At 33.8% G+C, this 23,756-nt stretch overlaps 1 protein-coding gene across 3 annotated transcripts in view; it reads right to left on the bottom strand.

Annotated features, from left to right (window-relative positions):
- Window positions 1–2,646: 2,646 nt before the first annotated feature.
- LOC144440854 (uncharacterized) overlaps window positions 2,647–23,756 on the bottom strand; it is a 71,201-nt gene continuing 50,091 nt past the window's right edge. Inside the window, exons 2-7 of one of the 3 annotated variants that reach the window (XM_078130286.1) lie at window positions 19,900–20,045; window positions 10,598–10,752; window positions 9,595–9,665; window positions 8,229–8,252; window positions 6,458–6,515; window positions 2,647–5,783 (exon numbers count right to left, since the gene is read on the bottom strand). In XM_078130286.1, the coding sequence (XP_077986412.1) occupies window positions 5,745–5,783; window positions 6,458–6,515; window positions 8,229–8,252; window positions 9,595–9,665; window positions 10,598–10,752; window positions 19,900–19,975 (423 nt within the window). In that variant the 5' untranslated portion in view covers window positions 19,976–20,045 and the 3' untranslated portion in view covers window positions 2,647–5,744. Of the gene's footprint in view, window positions 5,784–6,457; window positions 6,516–8,228; window positions 8,253–9,594; window positions 9,666–10,597; window positions 10,756–19,899; window positions 20,046–23,756 lie in introns of all 3 variants that reach the window. The other 2 variants (XM_078130285.1, XM_078130284.1) reach the window with 2 other exon arrangements.

Genomic DNA, 23,756 nt, shown 5'->3' on the forward strand with positions numbered 1-23,756 from the left:
GTATTAGGACTGAAGAGTATCTTATCTTCAAGGGGGTTGAAGAAAAAATTTAAAAAATAAAAATAATATTCCGACCTACCTACCCCAGTTTTCTGAAGTCGTGTTATCGGAAACAACATTTTTTTTGTATTTTGCCTGAACACAAAAATCGTCTCAAATAATAGAGAAAATATTTGGTGCTTGAACATATATGTATCAATATTGGCTCAGAAGTGAACGTTACTCCAGCATAAGAAGACGACACATAAGGTCAACTGTAGATGGTAGTATACATTAACTAAATTTTTTCACGAGAGTTGAAAAATGTCAGTTTCCTTTTGTTAGGTAGTAATAAAACGTGTCCATGGCCGAGGTATATCATATTTTAGATGATTTATAATAGATAACATGAAGGTTTTGAGTAGATTCTAGGGTATATATAGATATGAAAAATTCATAGGAATATAAACGAAAAATCACAGTTTCATCATAATTTCTTTCGACTCCGAACGTGTATACAATAGTTTTCGTAATCTGGTTCATGTTGAATACATAAAAATGCAAAAATCGTCTAAAATAACAGAAAATATTTGTTGCTTGAATGTACATGTATCAGTATTGACTCGGAAGTGAACGTTACTCGAGGATAAACAAGGTCAACTGTAGATGGCAGTATACATCATCGAAGTCAATTTTTTCACAAAGGTGAAAAAAAAACATGAAATTAAAAAAATGTGTGTTTCCAATAACCCTACTTTAAGCCTCTTGACCCTAAACATGAATTTCTTACCCTATTTTCTGAAGTCATGTTACCAGAAACAAATTTTTTTTTTTTAATTTTTGCCTTATTGCATATATATTTTTTTCAGACTGGGTTATAAATTGTAGACGACTTTCTCATCATTGGGCAAATTTCACTAACACCTGGCTGCAAAGTAAACGCCGTACTTTGGTTGTCCACTACGAAGAGCTGAAGGAAAATACATTATTTCAGGTACAGCGTATGATGACATTTCTCAATCTGACACAGACGCGAGAAAGACTCGAGTGTCTTGAAAATAACATAGAAGGGGATTTCCACCGCCCTTCACTCCACAATATATCATTTTTCAATCCATACAATGAAGACATGCGCAAAGATATACTGGGTCATATTGATGAAGTTAACATCATCCTTAAAAGCATGGGCCAAAATACTGTACATGGATCTTCTCAATACTAGGACTGGAGTGTTATGATAGGGTGAGTCTGTAAGGTAGAAAGTGACCGCTTTAGAAACATGAACATATGTCAATCAAGTACATACATACATACATACATACATACATACATACATACATACATACATACATACGTACGTATGTAGGCGTGTTCTATTGGGTTCTATTTGATGCGTGCGAATATACAACTTTTCACACGTATAACCGTTTATCACGCGTGGTTGTCATTCTGTTCCATTACATTCAGATATGTTCAGGTGTTAACCAAACATGTCTGTATCTTGCCGATAATACCTTGAAAAAGAATATTTATTTGAAACGTCGGATTTTACATCTATTTATATGGACTGACTTACAAGTTCCATATGCATTTCTTTCTACATACATACATACATACAAGTGCATAAGGAACGAGCGAAACAGTCCCGATCAATAAATGCAATCTAACATTTCGAATCAATAACCTTTATCATAAGATATCAATTAAAAGAAGTTGCAGTATGTCGTTCTATTCCCTAACATTTAGATATAAAGTCAGGTGATGATCTACTATATATCTTGCCTTGATATCCTATGATATAACTTTGGATTGCATTTATCGATTGAGACTGTTTCATTCGTTCCTTATGCACTTCTTTGTACTAGTCCTAGCACAATTATCTGTTTATTATATATGCATACATGCTTGAACACACATAAACATAAACAAATTAAAAGTCTGACCAACATATTCAATCCTAAATGCATGTAACCAACCACTTACAGTTAGACACAGGAAGTTAAAATCACAAACACACATGTAGTTTCATTTGCAAAATGTTTTACTTTTTCAAAAAAGAAAGAAAACTGTTTTTCCATTGCATGTGGACACACATGTAGGTTGAAGTCTAGAAAAGTAGGAAGGAAATACTGGTTAGGTAAATACAATACAATAAATGAATCACAAATTACCATATTACTCAAACAATGCACACCAACAACACCTGGTAGGCAAAAAGTCAAGCTCTTATTGGCTAACAAACTTGAACCAGGTGTAGTGTTTAAAAATATTACTCTGACGTATTGTGTTGTGCTGAGGTCTTTAGACAGACTAGGATATGGCTAGTTGTACTAGAAGTGACAGGTGGGAAAATACACCTGGTTATTTACTAATATGTATGCTAATGCAGCCTATAAAGGTAATATTTACATACTAATGGTAACCAGGTGCATTCATTGCTGTAAATGTTTTAATAAATTACTATTTGAAGTTCTTTCACTTGTCTGTTGCCTCTGATTGGCCCTTTCCAAAGAAAAGATTTTGGTGAGCCAATCAGCAACCTTTATATTGACAAATATGTGCCAGAGTCCTGTAATTAGTTTTCTCTCCACTGAAAAAAAAAGTGTAAGGGTAAATTGACATTAGCACATATAAAAGGCAACATGTATGGGGTGGCGTTCATAGGGGTTGCTTTTAATTGAAGAGGTTCCACTTGCAACATATCTGTAAACCTATGATTTGAATAATTATGAAAGACACCAATTTGAATAAGTAATTACTGCATGAACTGAAGTTGTCATTTCTGTGAAACACTCAATGGTTTAGTTGTGCAACGGCCATTATATTTTTAAAAAAAAACCTTTTGTGTTGTTTTTTGTTGAAATGACATCGAAAATTAAAACCAAGTTCACATTGCTTAGTCAAATAAATATTTAGAAATGTAATGCCTTAAATTTGTCAAAATGAAAAGATGGTGGTACTTTCAACAGCACACTCTGACCCTTGGTGGTGCCACTAAGAGTTACGATTGCCACCTAGAGTCACAATATATAGATGTCTTTCTCAAATGTTATACTTTCTTGAAACTAATATTTTATCAGTAAATTTAACCTCATGAGGTACACCAAGTGAAAGTCACTACATTTTATCAGTAAATCTAACATCACGAGGTACATCTTAAGTGAAAGTCACTACATTTTATCAGTAAATCTAACCTCGTGAGGTACACCAAGTAAGAGTTTCAAGAGTTGATTTGACCTACAATAGAGAGGTTTAGATGCGTGTGTTTACGTGCGTTCCATAGCATAGCGTCATAGTCACATGAGTCAAAGTAACCCAGGTGTTCGATATCAGGCGATGATACGTCAAAATGGTGGTCTACACGTAACTGTAAATATATCAAAGTTCAGAAGCAGAACTGTAAACTAATAGTTTGGGTTTTTTTCGTCGGAAAAATGGCAAAAATACTGACAAGTTTAGAAAACAAAGTCATGTGTTTGACCTTCTGGACACAAGATGTCCACGTGCGTGTGCACGTTCCAATGTCTTTCTCGTTTGTGTTCTGAACACAACTTTGTGCACGTCATCACGTGTACGCCTGGACGATAATGCTTCCGTACGTGTTCTAACGTGCATCTAAACCTCTCTATTAGTATTAAGGCATCATTCTTATCAAAAATAGGTGACCAAAAAAATGTTTCATCCTAATAGTAAGAAAGTGTTTTCAAACACTTGAATGAAATCATGCAGTATAAATGTATACTATGTAACAAAATTGTGGCTATAATGAATGGTACATTCTGGGTAAATTATGCAAATTATTCAGATATTTGAATGTCAAAATAGTAAACTGGTCATACTGAATGGTGCATGCTGGGTATCAAGTCTGACATTCCTAGACATTTGAATGTCCAAGTAACAACCTCTGCCATATTCAATGGAGCATTCTGGGTAAATCATGCAAATTATTCATAAATATTCAAATACAGTGTAAATGTTAGAATTGAACTATAGCTGTGTGTTGCCTTACATAAAGAGAAAAGAAACACATTTTGTCAAATAAGAAATTTAAGTACAATACAAAAAAGAAAATACATACAAGTGTTGCCACTAGCGTCATAGGCCTGGAATTTATGCGGATTGTGGATTGGAAATTTTCCTTTCCAATCACTGGAAAGCAAAATTTTAAAATCCACAATCTGCATGGATTCCAGGCTACTAGCGTCAACAGCTAACTACAGTACTTTAGCACCAGTTTGAGGGTAAAACTTGGTGATTTGTTTAGAAAAAAGGGTAAGTCAATGTGCCTCAGTGGATTATTTCATTATAAAAATAACAACTGTTTGTTGCAATGGAAAGATCAAATATGGTCATATGTACAGATCATTTCATTTGTTTTCATAGGAGGGGGTTATGTACAATATACATACATATATATATATATTTATAAAAACACTTTTTTTGATATCACATATACATGGAACCATCACAAACAGATTCATCAGATGATCTTTTTTTTCTCTCTCGCAAGGCATTGGGAAGACAGTTTGTTGACTATCTAGTAATAAGTATCTATGGTTACCAAAGTCAACAATCTTGTATCTATGACAACATTGAGAGTTTAAAGGTCAGGATTTGAATCATAATAATGCTGATTACACCACACACAAGTTTGTACGTGTTTACACAAATAATATGGGATTTATAGTATACCATGGGTGTTTTATGTAACAATGTACACTTGTGTCACTCTCTCTGCACTGCATGAAATATTAGTCAAGATGTTCGTTCTCGAGACCGAACATCTTTGACTATAGTGACAAGGAGAATGAAGCAAAGTATGGGGAACAATATCTCATTGTATACTCAACCTGATGTAGCTTTCCCATTGTCTTTTGAGAATGTAGTCAAATTAATGCTTGAGTGAGTAACTTTTTTGTTTGGGAAATCTTGAAAAAAGTACAAAACTTTAGCAAAAGATTACTACTATCTCTCTCTCTCAAAACAATTTATACAATTTTTACCAAACCTGATAATTGATGAATGTGGCAAGGCGATGCTCTACTGGCTTCTAATGTAGCTTATATAAGATACAACACTTGTGATGCATTGGAGGGTAAACCACTATCTAAAAAAATATTGAACTGTTTGGTATTTGAAATTCTCTTACATTGGCAATATACGGCAACAATCAGTACACAGGTATAACAATGGGAAGTCTTCAAATCACACCACGAACAGAAACTTCTCAACATATGTACACAAAAAAGCCATACTTTTTTTTACTTGTTGGCTGTGTTTACATCTTGTACGCCTATAAAACACACAAACCAAACATGCACGCTTTCACTACAATTTTTACACCATCACTGTATAAAAAAAAAACGACGACAAAAAAAGTGAGTCGGTTTCAGAACATTAAAAAATGACAAAAAAAACAAAACATCTGTAAATAGGTTTAAATATTTCCTAAAATTTCTTGACTTCATTACATTGTACATAACCAGTTTAGTATCTAATCAGTATTACATAATTTGTACAAATTTTTTAGGGGAATCTCGTTACAAAAATTGAAATCCCTTTATTACAAATCTAAAGTGTAGGAGTGATTACACTTGTACGCATAATCTAAATATTACAAGGATACAACCTTTGGAGTTTGCGTTTTCTTCTCTCTATGATATGATGAGCTCAATTCTTCCTGTACAAAAATTATTCACAAATATATCATTTGTTGAGTTGATAAAACTACATCCAAGATGAAACAACTGAGTATGTTGCCAGGGTTACGTGACGTCGTCTTCTTTCACAGTAGCTTCTGCTCCCTAGATAAAAAAACAGCGCAAAGTATTTTTATTTTAGTTGTGTTTCTCCTTCGATAAGCTACATTCCACATCATAGATTCAGGATTAACAGAACCGACCTACCCTTTCCTATCCTAAAGATATGATTTGTATGAATGGGTACAAAAGAGAACAGTGTTTTTACTAAGGCTGGGGAACCCCGGTTATGAAAAGGAGAATAGGATAAATGTTGCATAGTTTCCTCTATAATCTATCATAATTTTGTTTAGAAACCCCAGTAGATTTTACCTGCTTACTGCCCTTTATAACAAAACACTGGAGTATATAAACACAATATGCTTCTTATCATAAAGACAAAAGATTGCATAGTTTGAACTCTAGGGGTGCTGTTGACACAAGGATGATAGTTAACCACCATGTGCCTGTCATCACAAAAACAAAAGATTGTATAATTTGAACCAACCCTAATCATTTATAAGTTTCTCGAGTTAACAACTTATAAATGATAGTTTGGTTGGTCGTCTGGTTAAAAAAAAGGTTGCCAGGTTTGATTAAATTTGGATATTACATGTTAGAGAAATGATGTATGACAGAGGGACATACTGACAGACAGAGCCTACTGTAGTAGTTTTTCTTAACAAACCGAGACCTATATTGCCAGAGTAGTAATACATATACATTTCAATTCAACTTACTCTTTCTATCTTCTCATCAAGCATCTTAAAAAATTCGGTTTGGCTCTGTGAAATTTGCCTGAAATCCAAAATGAAAGAAAACATTGGAGTTAAAATAAGTTGTTATCAGGTTTGCTAAACCACAAATTCCTGATTTGTTCTGTATGCTTTCAATATATCATGTTTTCCAGAAATTCTCTACGAGGTACACAGATTTGTTATTTTTCATGAAATTTTTCTTCTATTTTTTAAGATTGAAAACCAAATGTATCACCATGATATAAAATCACATTTACATGTAAGTGTATAAAAATGGCACAGAATGGTAAAAATAAAGTGTATGCCAGGTGACCTATAGGAGTCATTTTTTTTGACAATCAAAGTGTTTGTATGGATGAGGAGTGGGTATTTAGTTTGAATATTTCATTTATACAACAATTTTATCATTGCTTCCTACTTGGAAAAATCAATGTCAAACAACATTGACAAATTGTGTATTTGAAACTACATAAAATCTGTAAAAAAGTTTGTTATTGTACGTACAATAACAAACACTTTACACATTTATTCAACTTTTGCAATTTATTGAGTTACAAACAAGGACTTAGCATCTGCTGGTTTCACATTGATTTTTCAAGTAGGAAACCAATGGTAAAATTGATTTAATTTTATAGATTATAACTCTAAAATAATTACCCAATCCTCATCACTATGGTGACTTGAAGTGAAAGTTGTAGTTTGATGAATTAGTCCTACACAGTACAAGAATTCATTTGTTTAAAGTGCAATGTAGTATAATACAACAAACACACAAGTCAATCACCATAATAAACCATGAAATGGATTTCCAGAACCAAAACTGCCTTATATTTTGTGTGTGTGTGTGTGTGTATGTATGTATGTATGTATGTATGTATGTACGTACGTACGTACGTATGCATGTATGCATGCATGTGTGTGTGTGTCTGTATGTATGTATGTGTGTGTGTGTATGTACGTACGTACGTACGTACGTACGTACGTATGTCTGTCTGTCTGTGTGTATGTATGTATGTATGTATGTATGTACAAGTGGCATTCCCCTTTATGCTGCAAAAGTACAAAATTGAAACACTCCTATTTAACATGTTTATATCCTCACACTAATAATCTGTATACAGTAAAGTATTTTAAGATTTCATAAAGTTAATTCCCTTGGAGTCCAGAGAGGGCCTACCATTCTGGATTCAGTATAGTGCATGATGAACCAGAGTAGCCCAGTAGAGTCAAACTGAATGACACTTTCTTACTTACAGTGTGGCAAATTTAACCAAACGCTGATCACGACTTGACCCTTGACCACAGTGGTAAGCGGCCAGTGGTTTAACCACCTTGGCCATCGATAACACAATGTTAACTAATTTATATCTATCTATACATGGTACGAGTCAATTTTAGTTTTGTGGTGGTCTATTCATAGATGTTAACATGTAAAGTAAAACAATCATTTCATCCTTGTCTATATTACAGCCTACATTTGTTAGACTCTAAGCTCAGATTTCTTCATTTTTTAAACAAACCATTGGCACTAATCATGCAAATAAATTCATGCATTTTTAAACGATCATATATAATGTTTATTTCTATGAAATTTACTACATGCCACGCTAACTATCTACTTTAAAAAGTTTAAACAACATAAAAGGAGAAAAGGAGCAATGAATATTAAGAAGATTTAAGTATGGAAATTGGGGGAGCATTGGTTAGATGAAATGACAGAGTCTTGTGATAATGACCTGAAATGTGCATGTACCTGTGAGTTCCTGTTTTAGTGTTTCTGCAGCAAAGGAAGATGTAATTGAAGGAGAAAAGACATAAGTAAGTAGGACATGACGCAGTGTTACTATTTGATTTCTGTGTGTCTTGATTTTGATTTTTAATATTGGTGTGGTTTAGTTTCATGTATCGTTTTCACAGTGAATGCAACAGAGAGATTGAACAGATCGCGAGATATTGGCAGACAACACACAAATGATTGATTGATTGATCGATTGATTGACAGACAGATACCGATAGACAGACAGGCAGATTGGGTTAATGCTGGGAGACATTCATTCATTCATTCATAGACAGACTGATGGACAAACAAACATATGACGACAGATAGAGAGACAGACAGAGAGATATCGATGGATGTATAGACAGATAGACACTGATGTAAATGGACACAGGTGATCCCAATAGCATAAAGACAGACACTGATGGATAGAGAGACAGAGAGAGATATATCGATGGATGTATAGACAGACAGACAGACAGACAGACAGACAGACAGACACTGATGGATGTATAGACAGATACTGAGATAGACAGACAGAGAGGCACTGATGGATGTATAGACAGACATCCAGGCAGACAGACAGAGACACTGATGAGCATACATACAAAAAATACATTGTATGCTTTCCTGTACTTCTGCAAACAAAACACAGCCAATATCATTATGGCATTACTATTGAGACACTACATTCAGGCAGGTGAGTATATATTTAAGTTTGCAGCCTTACACCCTGCGTGCCCTGTGATTGCATTATAATTAGATCCTAAAGTACAAAGGACAGTGGTTTCACATCCCTTCTAACCTTATTTTGTAATCAAGCATATGCATACTAATAGAGAGAGAAACCTTTCCCTTGGTTTTCAAACATAGAGAATTTTAGCCCTATCACCTACCTATCACATGATAATGATTACACACTGTCACAGGGATAATTACATTCAAGAAAAATCCCTACAGACCCTGGACCACATACACAAGTATTTCAAGTCCCTCCAAATGTCTTCACATTCAAGTCACAAATCAGGATGTGATAAGCTTGATGGTTTGGGAGTTATGTCATCATACTCATTAATATGTTTACATGACCAATCTATAATATGATCTACTATTATCCATATACATGAACTAATATTCTTAGTAACTGCTCGATTACAGTGTGGAAATCCACATCATAGAATACGCACAACACTTGTACGGTATGTGAAAAGTTCATGTCACGTTGAACAGCGCCCTCAGCAGAACTACTGCCACATTATTATCTCTTTTGTTTTTATGAGTTGTACTTCAGGGTGATTCTGGGAGTCTATGGTCTGACTAGATTCAAAGTATTCATACTTACGGAGATGTCACTAGTACTCCTGATGAAGGAGGCTGTGTTTTCATTCTATTGTTGATAGAATTAAATTTTTCCTGCAAATTGAAATAAAAGATAGTGTTAGAATACACTTATCAAAACAAGTCAAACTAACATGAGTAGGTAGTTCATTTTATGCACACATACAAATGATTAAAAGGGGAACAGGCTACAACCTTCTCATCTTCTGATCTTTGGTAGTTACTATTATTCTATATTGAATACTGTTATATTAGTTTACCTCAAAGTTTAACTACATGCAACTTTATGTTTGCAATGTTCTTTTTTTTGTTTAAAATCTATTTTAATCTATGTTCTTTTATTGGTGAGTAGTTTTTCTTTGTAGTAGTATAGATTAACTCAGTTAATGTTTGTTCTTTGTTTCATGTTATTGTACCTTTAATAATCCCCAGGATATATGTGTACTAAATAAATAAATAAACTTATTGTATTAAATCTTGCAAGATTGGCGTAGATTGTGTCTGGCTGAATTTTTTCCATTTTCTCCTGTGAAATATTAGTCAGGATAAGTGTTACCTTTGTGAAGGAATCTAATGGTATAGCTGAATGGTTTTGTTCTCATATGTTGTACAGAAGTGGGGGCGATTATACACACACAATGCTAGTGGTATATCTAGTGACCCACGGGGCACTATTATGTTCTATTTACCCTAGGGCACTATTCATATAGCATGTGAGTTCTACCAGAGATGTGCTTTGACTATGGAGAGAATCAGTGCCTGAGAATGCCATGTGTTATAAAACACTTATTGCCTGGTCTTATTCGGGTACTAGTAGACATCGTATTACCCCTCGTGCTGTTTGTGTTGCGACTATTTCCTTCAGCTTTCTGCATAACAACCCCTGGGGTAATATATATCGACTAGTGCCTCCATAGCCAGGCAATAAGTGTATGATAAAGCCTACGCTATTTTAAACGTCAATAATTTTGATAAAATTCTTGAAAAAGTGTAAAATCTTGACTTACTGTGTCAGAATCACTCCTAAATCTATTATTTTTGGAGTCTTTATTGCTATCTGAGTTGAAATCATTCTGTGATAATTTCTGACTTGTATCGTCGTCCGTTGATAAGTTGTCACTTTCTTGATACTTTCCTCCGCTGTTTTTCTCAATTTCTTGGACTGCTGAAAGATATAAGAAAATGTACATGTCGATTATATATCATACACGACAATCCTTTGTCCAGCCACACAATATGAGTCACCTAAGGAGCCTTGTCACTACGAGTCACTAGAAGAGTAAAGACACAACCTTAAGGTCATGAGTATTTTCTACAAGACTGAAGGAAATATTGAGGAATAATACAATTATAACAACCCCCCCCACCCCCCCCACCCCCCAAGGATAAGTGCAGAATTTTGGAAAAATTGGGGAAAATAAATGATTTGGAGTACCACATAACCAGCAACATATGATATACACCAATCAGGGTATGTAACCCATATTTTCAAGTTCTAAGATGATAACTTGGCTTGTGCATGGTATAATAAGATAATATTCCCCAATATATTTCTTCATTTAGCCAGAGAACAAGATTGACTTAAGGAGCCTTGTCTCTTCAAGTCAAGTCACAAGTATTTTCAGATAAATGAAGAAAAATCTCATGTTTTATTAAATTGGATGCCTACAACTCAGCTTAAGTGTAGCATGAAAGCATTGGTATTTTTTAAATAAAACCGTTTGCTATAATTGAGTAAAAAAGTCCATTAAAATGTTTAATAAAATAAAACATTCTCTCAACTATTGCGAGGTACTCAAACATTGCCAGGTTATGGAGCGGCAAGATCAGAACACGCTGCATAAGAGGTGATAACATGTGACATACCATTTGTTTTGTTAGGTCTGAAGATTGACGGAGGTACAAAAATGTATTAAGGTTAGATTATCACCCTGGAGGTTAGATTATCACCCTGGAGGTTAGATTATCACCCTGGAGTTAAGTTATCAAACTGTAGCTTAAATTATCACCCTGGAGGTTAGGTTATAACCCTGGAGTTAAGTTATCAAAATGTAGCTTAGATTATCACCCTGGAGGTTAGGTTATAACCCTGAGAAGAACTCAGCGTAGGCAGAGGCAGCATGCAAAGTTCTTCAGACAGCCCTTTTGTTACTTTAATCATTCATTCACGCTCTATATTTTTAATGATCAGTTTTACGACTCCTGTAGGTGTCTATGCCAAAGGAATGATGACAAGTTATTAATTCACACTGGGAGGAAAGTGACCTTTAGACTCATCAAATATACTTTTTGTCCATTGTCAAAAATTCACAGATCACAGTCACGTTTCAAAACAACTTGATAATGTCACGTTAAAATATGTTATTTTTTTGGTTCATACCATGTGTTTTTTATTTAAGGTCCATTACTGTTATACATCAGTCCTCTTGGAGATATATCTAATGAGATTGAGCCTTGCTTCTCACACTTTAAAAGCTGTTATTAGAAGCTGATTTATAGACTGATATATTTACAATTTGATTTTGTATCTATGATTTACAATTAAAAAATACAGACAGTTAAAAATTTGATACTGCAAAAATACAGTCAGGTGACAACTACCTGCAGGATGTATATAGAAGACACCCCCCCCCCCCCCCATCGCATACTACATATTAAATTTATAATGTGTGCTAAAACAAAATGAAATATTGAACATGAAATATGGAAATATGGTTATAGGCATAAATGGTTAAATCCCAAGATACAGCAGTACATATCATATGTATTAAGATTGAGATCAAAGCTCTTTCCTGAAGCACCGAGGTGGAATTTTGAATCAGTTTCAAATCAAATCAAAGTCAGTTCTCTTGTTCCCACATGTACTAAAACCAATTTGAACCAATTTTGAATCCGTTTCCAACCACTATAAGAGGATGGTTTCAAAGCGATTCACAGTAAATGTAAATCAGGTCAAAACTCATGCAAAAGCAAAAGCGAAATTGATGGAACTCAAAACTGAGCATCTTTAATTTATTTGGCATGCTAAATTTCATTTCTGACTTTGTTTTCAAACCCCTGAAGACACTGAGGTGAGGTTCATGTACGTAGCACTCGGCTCATCAGAATAGGTGAAATTTGTACATTCATTTATTCATTACAGTTATTCATTACATAGGCTTCCATTTCAAAATGGCTGTCTCCCTTCATAGCAACATATGTAAATCTACGACGTCTCAAAAAATGGTGCTAGTATGAAAGACACATTCTGATCGGTCAAGAAGTTGGACAACAATGTCAGTTTATGGCCATGTGAGGGCGTACTTCATACATGAAAATCACCTCAATGTTTTCAAGGTTTGAAATGAAGCTGGAAATGGAATTCAAGCCAAAAATAACACACAGGTGACTCCTTGACACGTTAGATCAAATTTTCTGTTTGTGAAATTTTGGTTTAATGTTAACTTTGAGATAGAGTAACGGCTACTCAGACTGTGATAACTATTTCATTTAAATCAATCAATGATTGCACTTCAAAGCAAAAAGCTGATAAAATTCAAATCGCACTTTGTTAAAAATAGAAACTTTTCAACCATTGCCATGGATACAAAGTACATAAATGAAGAAAGAGGGACATTCTCCATGGTAACAATATCCCCTGCTGTTCGTACTGATTAATATACTATGTCTGTATATTCCACTGAGCATACCAGCAGAGCAACACTTTCACCTATCGTATGATTATTCACAGTTGCCTTATCTTCACCGGATGCAATCTTATCCCCCACTGTTAGCATTCAAAGCTCCAACAGAAAATGGCAAGGGTGGGTTTCGATTGTGTAAAATGAATCAATCACCTTATACACTCTTACGTTTCACATCTACATCTACATGTATCTGTTACCGTGCTCTGTTAAAACCATCGTAACTGTATCTTCAAACTTTTTTTGGTCAATGGCCAGTGAAATAATCACCCAGCTATATACATTGTACTCTGTTACTCAGCTCAGTTTAGATTAGGATTAAAATGGAGGAGGAAAAACAGTTGTCTGGCAGAATTTTAAAAAAAAAGTCAGTCACAACAAAAACCCCTAATCGTATGTAATCCACTTCACTGATAAGATTACATTAATGAGATAATCTGGGATGTCAATAGCCCTGTTCAGATAAGGATTAAAATGACATGCAAACAGTTGTTTGGTAGAGTTATAGAAAAAGTTATTCCTTAAAACAAAAGAGTGATCCTGTCAGCTTACAGTGACATAGCACTCATATGAAACCCTGGGACTGAAACTCAGGCCTTTAATGTACAAGCTAGCATTCCCCTCCACTGTCTATGATGTCATATATAGTGACATTCATCTGTATTAATTTGACAGGTTGAATTTTAAAGGAGCTTCAATCACAAACGTGTGTGGAATTGACACTAAGACTGATTTGTGAAAAATCAGGTTTACGTTAAGCCCAAATTGGCAGAAAATTAGAAATAAGTCTCCCTCACCATAAAGCTAGATATTCTGGGGGTGTTTCACAAGGATATCCTCAAGGGCAAACATTTCCAATTTTAGCAAAATAAGTAAAGAAATAAGCTTTCTATACTATGACATAAACCATGACTAGTTGTTTCAAAAGGCAATTCACCATTGCAACTTCTTACACATCTGGTGAAATAAGTGTTGAAATACAATTCTCTATTAACAACCCATGAGACTTAATTCGTGCTGTCTGAAAAGGGAATTTTCTCTACGTGACAACAGACAATTAGAAAAATAGACTCAGAAAATAGGTCTTCATAAATGAGTAATGCAATAGGAACTTTTCAAGTTTCAAACAGGGAATTATTGAGTGACAATGTAACTACTTTGTTAAGATAAACTCAGAATAGAAATGGGTCTTCATTCATAAGTGACATATGAGTCAGGACTCGAGTAATAATGATATACAATTTCAACAACATAAGCTCACAAACAGGTCTTCATAAATGACAAACCATAGAAAGTAGATACTTTTATTCACCATCAAAGGGGTAATTTTCTATGAGTAGTACCAACGTTTAATGTGCTACCATGATATTAAGGAAAATGACCTCAAACTGTGAACTTGGGAAGAAACATAATCAAGACTACAATATTATGGTATCTTGAGAAACAGCTTGAATATAATTTTGACCTCAAAGATATAAAGGCGAGATTTAGACTACATTAATTAATTTTAAGTCAGTATCTTTTCAGATAAATTCCAGCTAAGACTGGGGTCATAAACTTCATACAAGAAAGTAAATTCCTGGGTATATTAGGGGAAATGCCAAAATTAATAAGTAACTTATAAAATCAAGTAATGAAAATGTTCATGAAAAGGTAATGATTCTACACAAAAACATGTTCAAGTACATGTATAAATACAGTATATGTTCCATTTCAAATCAAGGTAGATGTTTATCAACAAAGGGAGAAATGACAAAATCCTTTAATATGCAATTTTTCCATTAATATACAGATTGTCATAAACAGCTGAAATGACATCGAGTGAGTGTAAAGTATCTTTGCATGTATTACAAGTTCGATAACAACTAATTAGAAATCCTTTGATATGCAAATTGGGTTCATTAATATGCACAGATTGTCATAAACAGCTAAAATGACATTGAGTGAGTGTATAGTATCTTTGCATGTATTCCAAGTTCGATGACAACTGATTAGAAATCCTTTGATATGCAAATTGGGTTCATTAATATGCACAGATTGTCATAAACAGCTAAAATGACATCGAGTGAGTGTAAAGTATCTTTGCATGTATTCCAAGTTCGATGACAACTGATTAGAAATCCTTAGATATGCAAATTGGGTTCATTAATATGCACATATTGTCATAAACAGCTAAAATGACATTGAGTGAGTGTATAGTATCTTTGTATGTATTACAAGTTCAATGACAACTGATTAGAAATCCTTTGATATGCAAATCACTCAATTAATATGCACAGATTGTCATAAACAGCTAAAATGACATTGAGTGAGTGTATAGTATCTTTGTATGTATTACAAGTTCAATGACAACTGATTAGAAACCCTTTGATATGCAAATTGCTCAATTAATATGCACAGATTGTCATAAACAACTAAAATGACATTGAGTGAGTGTATAGTATCTTTGTATTACAAGTTCAATGACAACTGATTAGAAACCCTTTGATATGCAAATTGCTCAATTAATATGCACATATTGTCATAAACAACTAAAATGACATTGAGTGACTGTATAGTATATTTGTATGCAGTCAAAGTTCAACGACAACTGATTAGAAATTTCATTACTGCTACAATAGTGGCAGTTGTTTAATTAAGGAAAATTTACATACTGGTACATGTCTACTGACATTGGCAGTCTCAAACCTGAAATAATCATCTCAATAAAGATGACTACAGATAAGAGTTCGATACAAGAGTGTCCACAGATGCAATTTTTCCTTTCAAATTAAGAGTCAACATTAGGATTGACATATTGCATGCTTGATGATGTTATATAGTCTGAAATATCCATAGCAGTGGTGTTTGTTGATGGTAGCATTAGGTTTAATAAACATAATATCTACTTTAAAATTCCTCCTTAAACATTTACCACATCTCTCTATCTAAATGACAACTTAATGTACAAGCAACAATGTGAATTTTATCAGAAGTGTTTGAACATTTTTAATGATAATAATCTTTATTGGTTCAAATAAATTCAGAAATGAGCAGCACCTTGGTGAACTAGTGTTAGAGCAGGAGGAAACCGGAGGGAGTACATGTATAGAGAAAAGCTGTGTGCGGTTTGGAAGTGTCAAACTGGACACCACCCTTCTTTTACATACACATACAGACCTGGTTAATGTTTATCAAAGTGTTGGATGGGTTCACACCAAGACTCGAGTAGTAAGAAGCATTCAAGCTAACTGCTGGCTACTGACAACCTTCAGATTAGTATAGACACTATACAATACAAAACTTATGAAGTAAGAAGCTTTGATACATAAATTATAAGGCATTGGATTTGCTGGTTAAATTGGGATTTCCAATTTTCATTGCCTAGTATGAGTTGCTAAGCAATTGAGTCTTACCAGGGACAATTACCTTCAATGTTAGAGAAAATGAGATAATAGCCTTCATGACATTGTAACAGGATAATGAAGGCACCAATAAATGCTGAGAATCTGCCCTTCATTGCATCTATATCTCATTGATGTCAATAACACTATTTCATTTCCTGTCAAAACGCCGAAAATATTCTCTATCAATGAAAAAGTAAATTGTCTCAATACTGAACAGGATGACCAATTATGGTCAAATAGAAAATAAGTGATGAGAATGACACATATAGAAAGAAGATAGAAAACACTTATACATGTAAGTGCTCTCTATCTCTCTTTCTCTCTCACCCCCCCCCCCTCTCTCTCTCTCTCTCTCTCTCTCTCTCTCTCTCTCTCTCTCTCTCTCTCTCTCTCTCTCTCTCTCTCTCTCTCTCTCTCTCTCTCTCTCTCTCTCTCTCTCTCTCTCTCTCTCTCTCTCTCTCTCTCTCTCTCTCTCTCTCTCTCTCTCTCTCTCTCTCTCTCTCTCTCTCTTTTGAATACCAAAATTAAAAGAACTTAGATGTTCAATCAATTTATTTCTCATTATCATGTTTTATCATACAATTTACAACAACCGGATTTATACCTTCCTGCCGCCCCCACAGTTCTTCATTCAACTTAAATATTCCTCTCATCACATTTCATATACATGTACCCATTTTCATACCTTGCTGCCTAAATATTGAGTGCCAAAATGAAAAGATGTTTCATCTCTACCTTATTCCACATTTCTCCCCACACTATTTCAATAAAATGTACTTTTCTATAAATCTGGAACACACCTTAACTTTCTTTTAAACTCTTACGGATATCATGAACTAAACATTTATTACCAAAGTGGTTTCAAATTTGGTTGAAAGGCTGTTGTTACATATACAAATATTTGACTTGGTGTAAAAATGCAACTTTCATATTTTTTTGTCAACATCAAAAGTTGTTCTATAATGACAGATCAAGGAAGAACATTCAACTAAAAATATCCTATATGTATAGAAATCTGAGAGATAACATATTTATGGCCATGTGTCCAGATGATGGAGATTCCTTACCAAATATTGAACCAATCTGCTGGACAATTTTTGAGCAAGCATCATTTGGAGCAAAAATGTCTTAGACTATAAAATGCCCCAATTTTTGACCAATTTTATGAGTAAAGCTGTAAGCAATTTTTGATGAAGACGCCCTATAAGCATCAATTACAGATCGTCTTGTTATATTGATAAAAGTTAACCCAGCAGCTGATCTTAGTTTTCCCTAAAGTGTTGTTTTCCATCTATTTTTACTTGGTGAATTATAGCACTCTGTTTGAAATATACGACATTTCACCTGTACTGACGTACATGTATCTATTTTTACTATCACTTTAAAAGGATTATGACACCTCATTCTGTCCAAATGTGGACCACTACCTGTTATGCCCACTTTAGGAATATATCAGAGATTGATGGGTACTCAGCGTTTCCCGAAAAATGGAGAAACTTGTAACAAACAACTGCAGGGAAAATAGGAATAGGGTGAAATGAATATGTCAATGAGTTCTGAAACTTAGGGATAGCTTTGATACATGTACATGTAGTAAGAATGAATGCAATCCTTTTTTTACGTCACCTGTCAATCATTCATATTTTAAACCTATTTAATATCCCACTCGCTATCTTATTTACATAAAACTGGAAGGCAGTACTGTACATCAATGACATCTAAAATCAGGCCACTTTGATGAAAACAAACATCAAACATCAATCTGATTAAATCCGAAACATATTTATCTTATGTATGATAAGTTGAAATCTTAAATTGAAATTTCGAAGTACATTTATGAGAGATATATTTTATAAGCATTCATTCAACCCTTTCCAAATGCTTTGCAATGTTCAATTTCGCTAGATTCAAAGCGTTTTTGTACTCATTTTGTATTGCAATTCACCTTGAATGGAATTCAAGTGTTTTGAACCACAGATGGCAAAACTGTACTCATTAATTTTTTTTTAAGTGATCACATCAGAGTAAGATTATATAACTAATCAATGCTACATGTACACCATACTGGAAGTATAGCCGTTCTAAAATGGACACCCTGACAACAATCAACAATTTTTTACTTAAGTAGAGCTGGATAAAAAACTCAAAGTGACCTTTATATTTGATGAATTCTGACCACATACATGATTGAATTTAAAAACCTGCATATTAAATCTGCGATGCAATAAAGATGGTTGGCTTACTATAATTCAAGTCATATTACGAATTCGAGATAGAATTGAAATGATCAAATGACTGATTGTCAACCACTTTGTGTATAGCAGTTCCTATGCATTTCTCTGATAAGTTGATAAGATCGTACATACTCAACGATAATCAATCATGCTTGCACCTATATGTGTCATTCAGAAGATGACATTTCAATAAAACCCGTACTTGAAGTAAGGCTGACGTAAAGGTTATTGACCAGACAAAAGCTTTCTTTAAAAGGCAATATGCCAGGAAGTCATCCTTGAGAATCATAATGTTAGACAGTTTACATCTGTCAATGTCATTTACTTGACCTTCTGCAAATTATGCTCCTTGTATTCCTTCAACCGCCCACCCTTTTTTAAAATATAATAATATAATAATGTGATAAGCAATTTCTCATAAATTCATAACAGAGGAAATTCAATCAAAATTGCCTCATTAACTAAAAATGAAGGAAAGATGCACACTGTTTAAGAGTAATGATAATTATTTGTTAACATTGGCCTTCTCCTGCCCACATCATAATTATTAGACATTGAAGTAACCATCTTGATTTGACAGAAATTCTGATAACACACTCACGTTTTTTTTTGTGTGTGTGATGCTGTGTTCTTTCACTATTATCGTACTCATTTCTAGATCAGTCAGTGACATAGATCTGTGTATCAATATTAGCAGAAATGCATCGTACATTTAAGCTCCATCTAAACAATGGATTGTAAAGTCTATTCCATGTGTCCTGAAGTAACTTATCTCATGTTTTCTGGGTTGCTGTGACTGCTTTCACTCTTATCATATTGATTTCTATTTTATATTGATCAGTCAGTTTAAACCAGAAGACATCTGAATCAATTTGTGTACAAAGTATCAATACCGACACAACATGTCTATTTAGCTTCACGTACAGGAAGAGTCATTAAATCTATTCTATTTGTATACCTGCCACCAATTTGTCACATTCTCATTATTTTCTATATTTGACTGTACCTGTGGTTTGTGCCTGTCTGTCTCTATCTGATAAATGTGGATCTGAGACTGACTTGCTTGGTGTACATCCCATCATGCATCTCACCAGATCAACTGGGAACGAGGTAACTGCTGCCCACTTCACTCTCTTGTGTTCTTGTTATTCACTGAAAGAAGAAGAAAAACACAATTTACTGATAATTCAAATGCAAATAATAAACATACTTTACAATAAACTTTTTATGTACTCTTATCAGTAGCGTTCCAGAGAACTGCTGCAGATGTGTACATTTGAAAATTTAAACCTTAATTTTACTTGCTTGATATTTCACTGGTAGTTTCAATTTAGGTGAAGGAAATAAAACTTCCCTTTTGAATAAGAACACAAAAAATAGCAAATTGCTTTGCTCATGTAGTGCAAATGCAAAGGTAGTCATAGCAGAGAAAACAGTGCAGGCAATCATGGTTTTACACTATTGTTGTATTATAGCATTTGATTCTCTCAAATTTTTAAAATTTACTTTTTCATATTACATTTTTTGTGTACACTGTGCAATGCATATCTATGGTGAACATATCCTCTTTTTTTTTTAGAATTCATTCTATGCCCATTTCATGAGAAAATCTCAAGCTTCTGTCTCAGGTGAGGTAAACAAGGTTCCTTGGCACTGATATGTACATGGTGTATGTTACTATACCATGCCAAAGCCAAGTTGAACAAAAACTATAGAATTTATACCGTGGTCATTCTACATCACGACAATGCATGACTACATGTACGTCACTGGTAAGGCTGTGTTTGAAATATGAGTCAAAATATTCAAGATTGCCAAAATTTCATGATTTTTCTTTCATACTACTGGCACTGGTATAATTATGTTATTCTCCAAAATTTTCCTTTTATATTCAGCCGGAAAATACTCGTGACATAAGGGTTTCGCTAGAAGAGTGGTAAGTCCCTTAGGTCACGAGTATTTCCTTTGGCTGAACGACGAAAGAAATTGAGGAATTGGGGAATAACATCTAATTACATTTGTATTTGTTTGCCAAGCTAAATTTAGAATTCACTCAAAGCTAATATGTGCAGACCTAATACTGAAGACAATGACAGTATTTGATTAAGCAGACCTCTTTCAAAATCATGAAGAAAACACGAAATACGTTCACACATTTTGCATTTGTAGCTCTCAGGTTTATATTACTGAATTATATATCTCTGGTTTATATGGTAATTGTGTAACTGTTACTGTACATGTATAGTTAAAGATTTGAACAGCACTGAATTAATGAAAGTGTCACTTTCCATACTAGCCATTAATAGCATAGTTGAGTAATAATAGCACTATTATAACCTCACAAACTATATACTATCAAATGTTATATACATGTATACTTGACACCTAATCAGTCAGCAATGAAATCTGGTGTAAATGGATACTTTACCCAGTCTCTTTTTTATTGTATATTGATTCCTTTAATGTGATATTTATAATCAGAGTTGAAGTGATATATTTTATATATTTATATACAAACGTGTACATGTACTCCTGCATGTCTGATTTGAAAAAAGAACTTAATTTTCTTTTCTCTCTTAATACCCTAGTCTGTAAGATACAACATGTCGTGCAATGGCTATTAGCCAGTACCCACAGAAGACTGATTAGGACTGAATGACACACGATGTATCTTACAGTCAATCTGCATCCTAGTAGAGTTCATCTCAACTGTCATCATATGACTCAACTAATATAAAAACAAGCTGACAAAAGTCTTGTATTTCACGGCAGTAATACCAACAGAGAACACAAATTAATCCTTTTACAAGATGTATATTTATATCAAACTCTACAAATAGCCATGCAAAACTGAAATGTAGTTTGATCTGCAAGCATGCTTTCAATTTCTCATTACAATGACATCCTTTATATCTGGACATCAGTGTGCCATCTAATGATAGCTAAATTTTGTTGTTGTGAGTCAAAATGGGATTTTTTGTATTAAAGTCACCATGTAGTAAGAGATACAGAACACTAAATTTTGGTGCATCACTAGAAATTTTATGCGTCAGTGATGCATCAAATTGGCTTAGAGGGCACACTGCTGGACATATTATGTATATGGTACAGATACAAAGATAACATAATTTCCTTTGCTGAATTTTCATACAAGAAATAATGGCTACATATTTTGAACATGGTTACCCTTTTTAGTTTCTAAGTGTTAACCCCAAAACTCAAATCATCATTGAATTATATCACACTGTCTGCATTTTATAATATTACTCTTTTTAGTTTTTAAGTGTTAACCCCAAACCTCAAATCATCTCTGAATTATATCACATAGTATACACATTTGATAACATCCTTCTCAAATTCTTGTGAAATTGAGTTGTGTTTTTCTCAGAAAATTTGCCGGCACTCACCATATCATACATGTGGGTGTCCATACCCTGTTGTTATTACTTAGATAGATAGAAAACAACCCCCAGTGTTGTTAATTTCTATAGCTTCTAGCAGTACTCTATATTTCAATCAAGTCCTTCTTGGTTAATTGATTTTCCCATTTAACTCACAACTATGTGAAGTCTGCATGTGATTTTCAATTGATCAAACATATACTGTTTTGACATGTTTATGGAAGCCATCCCAAGGTCGTTATCAAAACCACAATGCAGAAGTTATGTTGTTGTTTTTGTAATTCAAGTGTTACCTATACTGTTTACAAATGTGTATCATAACTACACATCTTTCCATTTACAGAAGCTGTCCCAAGGTCATAAACCTAAATGCAGAAGTCATCCTGTTTTTGCAAAATGTAAGGTACTATCGTGTGAGTTTATATCAATCAGAACTATGCATCCCTCCTTTTGTTTCTTTAATCAAAGCATTTGTGCAATGAAGCAATAAACTTTCATTTTTACACTATCATAAAATCTGTTGGCACGCAGGTCATATCAAAATCATATTATGTTCATTTTTGCCATGGGTAATGTATGTATTAAAGCAATATAATTTCAATCAGAAAATTACAACTCTGCAAAGCTGTGGTCGAATGCAGCAAATTTGTTTACGTAGATTTTTGCAGTATCAATAATTGTTATTAAAGGAAGCTGTCAGCAAGTTATTATCATTACTACATACTATGGACCACATCTTTTTACCACTTCCACTGTACACATGTATGTTACAGCAATTTTCAGTTCAATTCTCAATAGCTTTCTACCTCATGCTAAGGGTCAAAATAGAACAAGAAGATCGATTTATTCTCATCCGCGCCTCTAGTAATGTATGTGAAGCATGTGGAGCGGAAATTATGGTTTTAACCAAGAAATCAAATGTACGGTACATTATTATGTGACGTGCCTAAGAAGTATTATTCTATTTCAGCTACTGAGAATTAACTGTGCATTTTTCCTTTGTTTTCTCTCATTAAACCTGTAGTGCAATTTTACCTGCAATTTTTAACATTTTCACAATATCATTTATTTTGTTGCAACTGTCATTTGTTATTATCACCAATAATTGAGCTAAAAATACTCACTCCATATACACTTAAAGTGGGTTTTATAATTTGGTTATTTTTTGTGTCTATAATCTTCACCGATAATTATACAGTGATTTCGAAAACTCAAACCAAATTCTAATGAACAATATCACAAAGGATTGCAGGTGCTCAAAAAATGTATCAATTTCAAGAACTATCAGTAATGGTGTCAATAGCTTTGTTATGACAACTGTGCATCATGTCTTCCATATAAATGCTATCTTCACATCATACATACATGTATATACCAACTATGGTCTACAGTAGTGTGTGCACTGCTGCATATCATCATCTTCAAGCTAATATTACTATTAACTGAATATTTTATCTGGCAA

Source organism: Glandiceps talaboti, chromosome 10 (genome assembly GCF_964340395.1).
Source record: "Glandiceps talaboti chromosome 10, keGlaTala1.1, whole genome shotgun sequence".
NCBI lineage: Eukaryota > Metazoa > Hemichordata > Enteropneusta > Spengelidae > Glandiceps > Glandiceps talaboti.